Source organism: Solanum stenotomum, chromosome 7 (genome assembly GCF_019186545.1).
Source record: "Solanum stenotomum isolate F172 chromosome 7, ASM1918654v1, whole genome shotgun sequence".
NCBI classification, from domain to species: Eukaryota; Viridiplantae; Streptophyta; class Magnoliopsida; order Solanales; family Solanaceae; genus Solanum; species Solanum stenotomum.
The window spans coordinates 51,597,032-51,606,619 of NC_064288.1; the positions used below are offsets into that span (position 1 = coordinate 51,597,032).

Genomic DNA, 9,588 nt, shown 5'->3' on the forward strand with positions numbered 1-9,588 from the left:
GGGGGGGGGGTTCCTTCATTGCAACACAATGTATGTAGTGTAGTGTATAAAGTTTGAGGTTCTGAACCCATTAACTTTAGTTCGAAATTCACTATATTATGCTTAAGTATATATTGAGTGGCACTAAATTGGTTCTATCGATTAACAGTTCGATACCCATTTCTATATCCATCCAATACCCTATGCGATTGGTTTCGAAAGTTTATGACACTTTTGATGAGTCTTATGCTGAGCGAATTTGAGTCAATTAAGACCTTAATATAAATATTGAATATTGAACGAGAAATCATTATTTTAAGAAATATATACAAAATATAGTATAATTAATTAAACAAAGTGGGGGGGAGGGGGGTATGGTACACACTACATAAATGTTCCTATCCAACACATCTACATCATGACCTTGTAACTTATTGCTGTGTGGATGGTGAGTGTTTCCATTGCCAGAACTTGTGAACTTAAATCTACTCATCATGTGCTATTCTCTACTTCATGCTTCTTTCATGATCTATTTTTTTTCCCAATGAGAACTTAATTAATTCTCATTAGCAAGTTTCATCACTCTTTTGGCATAAAATAAAACATATATACATACATTCTTGAAGATCTTGATCTTTACCATGGAGCTTAAGTGTAGCTTCATTTTCATCTTCTTCCTTCTCCTCCTCGTCTCGCCTTCCTTTTCGTCTTCTTCAGGTTTGTACTTATTCAGAAACGGATCTAGAATAAGTTTTGTGAATTTAACCACATGTTCCATTATTTTTTAGTTTGAATATGTCTACATACATTTGGATTGCACTTCTTCTAAAATTACTATAGCATACTCTAAATCCTAGATTCGTCTATGTTTGTATCTTAAAGTTTATGAAATATGCTTAGTTACATGTTACTATCCTTGATAGAAAAAAAAAGAACTTTATATATATGCGTAAAAATAAGTATATATTTTTTCCCCTTCTAAAATAAGAATAATTATATATATAATTATCACAAGTAGGTAGGTTTAGGAATAGAAGGTACTTTTTGTGCATCAATTCATAGATTACCAAATTAATTGCGACATGGATGGAGGCTCAAGAAAGCACTAACAACAACTGAAAAAAGGGGTCCATATTGTTGTTTTAAAATTAGATAAACTTTCAAAATTTACTGTGTCGACTTAGTACGTCTAAATTCTAATTTTGCTAGTGCTATTTAATTAAGCTACATCTTAATATTTATAAACCATTCTTGATTTTATTTATTTTTATATATTTTTGCTTACTATGACTTCACTTTAAATTTATTGATAGGGAAAATGGATTTATCAAAAGTGGACACCTCAGATATTTATGAAATTGATTATAGAGGACCAGAAACTCATACTAACATACCTCCACCAAGAGGAGGAAGGCATAATAGTCATCATCAAGGCATGTTGTTTCATCACAAACCTACTAAGCTTGGCAAAAATGTAAGAAGCTTCATTCTTGAATATTATAGTGTATTATTTTTTTGTAATATTGAAATTGGTATGATAAAATTTAATATTTTATTCGTTTTGAATTTGATTGTATCGTAGCTCTCTACCTTGGATGTTGTTTATGGTTGAAGTATAGTTTAGTATTTTAAAGGGGAATTTTAGAATAATGATGAAATTGTTTTTGTGTAATTTATATATAGCTCACAAATTCAAATCGCGAAGTTAATAATTAATGCGTGTGTCAGGGTAGTAGAGGGCTACATCATATCCATTGGGGTGTGGACTTTTATATTGATGCTTCATGCATCGAGCTTCCCCTTTTTATGCTATTAGCGAGAAATTTAGTATTTTAAAGGAGGGACTTAAGTTATCTTTGTGTAATTTATATATAGGTCATAAGTTTAAATCATGAAAGTAACAATTAATGTTTGTGTCGGGATAATATGTAAGTCGTTACATCACACTTTGTCGGGGTTCCTTTGACTTTGCGTGAATACATGATATTTCATGCATCAGATTGCTTTCTTTTTTATGTTATTGGTGCAATTTAGTAATTTAAAGGAAACTTTCGAGGAACAATGAAGTTGCTTTTGTGTAATTTATATATATATCATACATTCAAATTGTGGAATTGATAATTAATATTTCTGTCAAGGTATGAGACTACTACATTAAGTCGACATGTGGCCCTTCATCTTGCGTAAATGGATAATATTTTATGCATCAAATTGTCTCTTTTTTTCATCTGTAGTTTGATATTATGTGACAGCATATTAGTTATCATTTTTTCTTAAAGTATTTTTTTAATTCTGCAGGAGAAGAAAAACCATGGATGATGGAGTAATAATTTAATATAATTAATTGTGTGATTTTTAGATTTATATGGGCAAAGAGAGTGTGTCCTTATTTTGATGAAGCAATAGAAAATATATATGCTTGAACTTCTTTATTATATAGTTTACTTTCATGTGATATATAGAGAATGTAATTACTTTCCAAATGCTTTTAGATTGATTTTACTTTTATATTATGATATATATATACTAAAGTTTGTGTCCTAATAGGTGCAATTTATTCTTTATGAATCAATAAAATAGTTACCCCATTGAATTTAATTTTGGTTTAAATAAATATGATGAACCTAATAAAATAGGCATTGATGTAGAGGTTCGATAAGATTCATCCATCTTTCATCAGAAATATCGAGCTTAAACTTTGGAAATAGGAAATAATATTGTAAGGAGGTTTTTATTTATTTATATAAATACAACATTAAAAATAAAATATAATTTTTTTAAAGTAAATAATATAAGAAAATGTTATCCTTTTGGGACATAAAAACAAATGATGTATTATGCATTTGCAAGTGTCGGTACTTCCCTAAAATCTCTTATCTTCATATTTCTCTATTTATTTATTTTTGTCCTTTTTTTTTCTTTGTAAGTTATTGATAAATCATTTTTTCCCTTTTGTCCAGTAATGGAGAAAAGAAAAGGACCCTAGGTTTGTAGCAAATCTATTGTTGGGTAGTCCCTATCATCAAGTGACAAATTTAATATATTTTTTGAATCAAATATTATAATATTTGTGTGATAATAAAAAAATTATCAAAAATAAAATAAGAAGTTAAAATTAATGATTTACAAAGTTAAGTTTTTTTAAACGAACTAAAGAATATAGTTCACAAAATTGAAACAATTAAGAAAACATACAAAATAATTAAGCTGCAAATTTGATTTGACGCATGAAAATTTTGATCTATATCAATAGTTTCACTATATACATATAAATAATTTGTCAGAAACTTTATAAGCTGATTTTATTTAAAATTTAAAATTTAAAATGTTAAAATTTGGTTTGGACATTAAATTAACATGGTGAATGGGAATTTTTCAACAAAAATGAATGGTGGTTGTTGAACTACGTGTTTAATAGAACATGGAATTACAATTAATTGTGAGATGTACCATTGAAAGGGTCTACATGTCCACAATTAAATGTTCAAAATTAAATCTTAAATTTAATAAGTTATTTTTTCTAATAAATAATTTCAAACTTATGAAAGAAATGTTCAATAAATAATTTCAAACTTATCTAAGTACTAAGAAGAAAGAAATGTTCAATAACTAATTTCAAACTTATCTAAGTACTAAAAGAAAGAAATATTCAACCACTTAACCATAAGAATTGAGCTCGAATAGAGTGGATATTATACTAAGAGCCTATTTGGATAAAAATCATAAGTTAGAATTAATACCTTATGAGTTTTGATTTATTTTGTTATTTTGATTTTAAAATAAGTGCTTATAGACATTTATTTAAACTTTATTCAAATACTTTAAAATTGTTTAGAGCTATTTTGACTTAAAAATACCTAAAATAAGTCGATTCAAACAGACACTAAGTTGGGTTGTAGGCTCGATCGACTCATGTTGAGCCTCACATGAACAAAAAACATAAATTTTATTATTTCTTTTGTTCATATATAATTTGGCTCACTCACTAAGAAATTACGAAATAAAATAATAAATTTCTTCAATTACTCCTAATTATTATAAATCATTCCATTCATTCGAAGATGAATTGACAATAATTAGTACTTGATGATAGAAATAAAATAGGAATAACATGATAAATTATCTCTTGATATTTCAAGCTGAATAAGTAAAAATAAGGAAGAAAGTAATGAATATTGTTTTAGCAAAACAAAAAAAATAAAACAAAATAAGTATTGGTTTAGAAATTTGAGATAAAGTAATACTCCTTCGATCCCATATTTATTGATCATCTTATTAAAACTACGATAATTATAAACATAATTTTCAGAATCAGGTAGACTTGTGAGTTAACTAATGATAAAGAAATGGCCAACTCAAGTATTACTCATCTGCTTCGCCAACAAGTAAAAAAGAGCACATGGGAGAGATTTTTTGGACAAAATGTACTTCATGAAATTGAAACTTATGCTGAGGCCTCTTCAAGCTAGAGATATTATGTCCAAAAGCGGGTTTGTTGATCAAAGAGTATCAATTAAATTATTGGCGATAAAATTTTAATAAAATACCTTAAATATATATACATATTTATTGTTTTTAATCATGACTACTATTTTTCACTCAAATACCTCGATAAACATCAATACACTAAAAATATAACTGCAACAATAGTTCTTGACAACATCAATACACCCTAAGAAAATTATTAATATAAAAAAAATACTTATAAAGATTATGAAAACTTACCAGTTCAATAGGAAAAAATTAGTGTTTGATTGAGAAAAGAGAGGAAAAAAGTTAGTAGCTGTGAGAGTAAAGTCAAGCAAAGAGCGAGAAAGGCGAAATTGTATTAATTCATAACTTATTATATAAGTTTGAATGTTGTTAAGACTCTCCTACAAATTTGATTCGTTCAAACCTTTTTAGATCCATTAAGAGATCTTTAAAAAAAAGAAACAAATGGACTTAATGGGCTGAATCTGAATGATTCAAATCTTGATCTAAAAACCAAATGCACTTGATAGGATGAATCTGAAAGATTAAGAATCCGACCTCCATTAAGTGCAAATAAATGAGGCCTAAGTGTCTATTTGTGCACACCCAAAATAAGAGAAAATAAATATTAGCTGAATTCAAATTAAATAACATATTTATGTATTATGCCTAATTATTTTCAATTATATCAACTACTTTCAAATATATAATAAATATGATTAACTCAGTAAACTATACTTTTATTATATTTTGTTTTGAGATAAGACACAAGTACCCTTAGACTATGACCGAAATCACAAAGATCCATTTTAACTAAATTAAGGTCCTATTACCATCGAACTCATTTTCTTTGTAATTTTACACTCGTTTTGACTTATGTAGCACACTCCGTGAATCCACGTAGTTGAGGCATGTGAAAGATGTTTGGATGCCATTTAATAGATTCAGGGTAATATTTTAGTTTAATTAAAGTGTATCTCTGAGATTTCGATCCTAGTATAAGAATACTTATGCATTATCCCTTCTATTTTTACTGAATTTGAAATAAACTAAATTGCTAAAATGACACTTATTTTCGAACGGAGAAACAATATTTTAAGGTCCAAAAGTTGACTAAGTAAGAAAACTTACCAGTATTAACGAAGGACCCATTCCACGCGGATTTAGAGAGTATTATACATACACAAATTTCTTCACCAGTCTTTCAAATCTCTCAAAAAAATTCTTGATTTCATCAAAACCCCAATGGCAAATACCGATGAATCGAACCCCCTTTTACCCAATCAACAATCTGAAATGAAAGATGAGAAGAAACCCAATAAACCCATTTCTTCAACAACCCCAGCTCCACCGTTTCCGGCTGATCCGGTGAAGCCTTTATCGGCCGTTGTTCCGATGGGATGGACAGCTGAAGGGGTTCCCATGGGTCATGGAGTTGTGGGTGACCCGATTATGAATAGGGCTCAGTGGGATTCTGGACTTTGTGCTTGTTTTGGAAGGACTGATGAATTCTGCAGCAGTGATATTGAAGTTTGTGAGTATTTTCTTGAAATTTGTTTTAGTTTTTGATTGAGGTGTAGTTGATTGATTGTTGATCGGACTTTATGCTATGATGAATTAAATGGATATATTTTCTTGTTTTTAATTAGTCTTAGCGACCCAAATTAGTTTAGGACTGAGTTTCATTTGATTGATTGTTGTTAGGATTTTATGCTATGCTGGATTAAATGTCTCTATTTTGGATTGGAATTTGTGGGATGATCTTTGTTTTAAAAAATTAATCCTAGCGATCCAAGTTAGTTTAGGATTGAGGTGTAGTTGATTGATTGATCGGATTACGTTCTATGATGGATTAAGTGTGTCTACTTTTGGGTCAGAATTTGTGGATTAATCTTAGCAAACCATATTAGTTTAGGATTGAGGTGTAGTTGATCGATCGGATTATGTGCTATGATGGATTAAATGTCTCTATTTTGGATCGAAATTCCTTTGGATGATCTTGTTTTTAATTAGTCTTAGCGACCCAAATCAGTTTAGAACTGAGGTTCAATTGATTGATTGGTTGTTCAGATTTTATGCTATAATGGATTAAATGTTTGTGGATTTTAATTCGTGGGATGATCTTTGCTTTATTAACCTTAGCGACCCAAATTAGTTTAGGATTGATGTATAGTTGATTGATTGATTGGATTATGTGTTATGATGGATTAAAATGTCTCTATTTTTTTTTATCAAAATTCGTGGATCGATCTTTTTTTAATTAAACTTAGCAATCTAGTTCATGTATCGAACATTAATGATCAGGTTTAGAAATTCTAGTTCAGGTGTTGAATTGAAATCTCTAGAAAGGTTCAGCCTTTGCTAAAATCAACTATTGGTCCCTGTGAGTGTGTTTATTGAATGATCTCTTCATATATTGAGTTATGAGCACATATGCTCCTTAATGTTCATGGAAAAAGAACTAGCAAGCAAATGTATGGTCATAGATGATAATTGTAGCTGGGGAATTGTATTTTACTTTGATGACTAAGACGTTGGAGTTTGTTGCCAAAAATTTAAAAGGGTAGCCCAGTGCCCAAAGCATCCTGCGTTCACGTAGTGTCCAAGGAAGGGTTGTACCCCAAATTCCCTTCTCTTAATTTATTTTTGCTTCTTTTGATGACCTGGTTAAGTGAGGAAATAGCTATATTGAGATGGAAGTAGCTGGAACACTTTATTTTTTAAATTGTATTTCCTTGAATCTTGTATGTTCTTCAAGAAATAATGTCTATTTTCCACAAATGCATCTGCTACATCAATATTCGAAGTTATATTAATTTTCTAGTCATATGTATCTTGCACAAACATCTAACTCAACGTTTTAAATGATGTTTATAGATATTTAATGCCAACAAACTGTTTTTTCAAGGTATTAATCAGTCTAATGTAATTTAGTAGTTTGCATTTACTAACAAAAGAGAGGACCATTAGCAAGATGCACACTGGATTGATTCTAGTTTTGCTAGTTCTTGTGTCTGATTGCTATATTTCTGCAATATGGTTTTCCTGTTGATGTTCCAGACATACTTTTCCTTTCTGGGATCAGAAGTTCTCCGGGTTTCTCCTAAATTTGCTTTTATTTATCATACTGATCTGATAAATGACCATCATGGCTCTGCAGGTTTACTAGGTAGCACGGTCCCATGCGTGCTCTACGGGAGCAATGCTGAGAGACTTGGTTCTGCTCCAGGGACTTTTGCCAATCACTGCTTGCCTTACACTGGCCTCTACCTGATTGGACAATCCTTCTTTGGCTCGAATTGTGTGGCGCCTTGCTTTACATATCCCAGTCGTACAGCTATCCGCCGAAAGTTCAATCTCGAGGTAGGCTGTCTTTCTAAAAAATTTACCTTTCTGAAGATGATATACTTAAGCTCATTCTATGTTATGATCCACAAATTCATTTCTACTTTCAGTGGTATGTGTTTCTTCTTTCCAATTGCTCTGTTTCATATCTTCCTCCTCTTTTGTATATATTTTCCGCATCAAAGTGAAAAATCTATTTTTGGAAAGTCCTATGTGGATTTTGCACACTGTAATCTAACCCTAGCCCAAGCTCATAACTGTTGGTCCGGTACGTGTGTATAAGTTTGTTGTAAAAAATACTTTCTAACTGGTAGTTCAGCAGTAAGAGTTTTGTGGTTGACTTTAAAAGATAAAAGTGGTTCACATGTCCTTCTAAAAAATGGTATAGTGGTTCACACATTCTTATAAAAAAATGTGAAGTGGTTTACACATCCTTATAAAAAAATGGTAAAGTGGTTCACACATCCTTATAGAATATGTAAAGTGGTTCAGACAAAGTTCATTCATATCAATTAACTGGCGACATGACCTAAGAATTGGTTAATTCTCTCTATTTAACTTTTCATTCGGATGTATGCATCTTTTTGGTTAGGATCGGGACTATCAGTAAATCTTGAACTTTCTTCGTATAAGGATAGAGATTTGCAGGGATTTATTGCAAAAAAAGTAAAATAGATAAAAGAAGGTAGAGCAACTATTCTGCTTATGACTTATCAAAAAGAAAAAGAAGGGAATTCAACAACATACCAGTGTAATCCACGAGTGGGGGTCCAGGGAAGGTGGTGTGTATGCAGACTAGTGAGACCTTCCACCTTTTGTTTCTTGTTGCTGTTTCTGCATCAATTCACCTTTATCGGATGAGGGAGCTTTTTCTATTCCTTCAAGTTCCCCCAGCTGGTTGCAGTCACAGTTCTATAAGTTTTATCCCAGTTAGAGCTTGTAAATCCAAATTTGTATCCTCTGCAGGGGAGCTGTGAGGCGTTCAACAGATCTAGTGGGTGCTGCGGGAGCTTTGTTGAGGACGAGGTGCAGCGCGAGCAATGTGAGTCTATTTGTGACTTTGCAACTCATTTCTTCTGCCACCCTTGTGCTCTTTGCCAAGAAGGTCGTGAGCTTCGTCGTAGGCTTCCTCATCCTGGCTTTAACGCCCAACAAGTGCTCGTTATGATCCCCCCTAACGAGCAAACCATGGGCCGCTAAGCAAGATTATCTTGATGAGGAGTCCAAGCCATTTCCTTCTTGTGTTTGATTTGTATCCATTTTCTTAAAGCTTTTGAACACTCGACTTTTTAATAGTTTTGCCAGTTATGTAAAACTTGAAGACCTATATGTGTTGTGTTTATAATGTATATGTGCATAAAAGAGATGGATTCTGCCAATAATATTTGTGTTGCTCTGGTTAGCATATCTCTATGTCCTTAAATCTGGTAATCCCAACATACCTAGTGTAATCCCCAAGTGGGTTTTGGGGAGGATAGGATCTACGTAAATTCTACCTACCTTTATGGGATAGAAAAGTTGTTTCTTGTAAATTCCCAACTCCAAAGAATGATGTGAAAAACCTCAGCATTAAAGTATGTCATGAAATGTTTTTACTTCATACTTTGGTAGAAAGCAAATTACCCAGATTTATATGAATTGCTAGCCTATCTACCCTAAAGTTTTCCTACATTTCGTTTCTTTATTAAAAATTTGATTGGGTCAATAGAGCCATTTTAGACATATTTTCAACGGAAAAAGGGTCAAAAATGCCCCTGAACTATGAGATATAGACCACTTATATCCTCCGTT

At 31.4% G+C, this 9,588-nt stretch overlaps 2 protein-coding genes across 2 annotated transcripts; both read left to right on the forward strand.

Annotated features, from left to right (window-relative positions):
* Nucleotides 1-387: 387 nt before the first annotated feature.
* Nucleotides 388-2,523, forward strand: LOC125870830 (uncharacterized). The gene is made up of 3 exons (XM_049551369.1): nt 388-696; nt 1,293-1,453; nt 2,278-2,523. The coding sequence occupies exons 1-3, from the start codon at nt 621-623 to the stop codon at nt 2,296-2,298; spliced, it is 258 nt and encodes an 85-aa protein (XP_049407326.1). The 5' UTR covers nt 388-620; the 3' UTR covers nt 2,299-2,523.
* Nucleotides 2,524-5,581: 3,058 nt separating this feature from the next.
* On the forward strand, nt 5,582-9,199 carry LOC125870828 (cell number regulator 8). The gene is made up of 3 exons (XM_049551367.1): nt 5,582-5,986; nt 7,613-7,815; nt 8,764-9,199. The coding sequence occupies exons 1-3, from the start codon at nt 5,698-5,700 to the stop codon at nt 8,995-8,997; spliced, it is 726 nt and encodes a 241-aa protein (XP_049407324.1). The 5' UTR covers nt 5,582-5,697; the 3' UTR covers nt 8,998-9,199.
* Nucleotides 9,200-9,588: the final 389 nt, after the last annotated feature.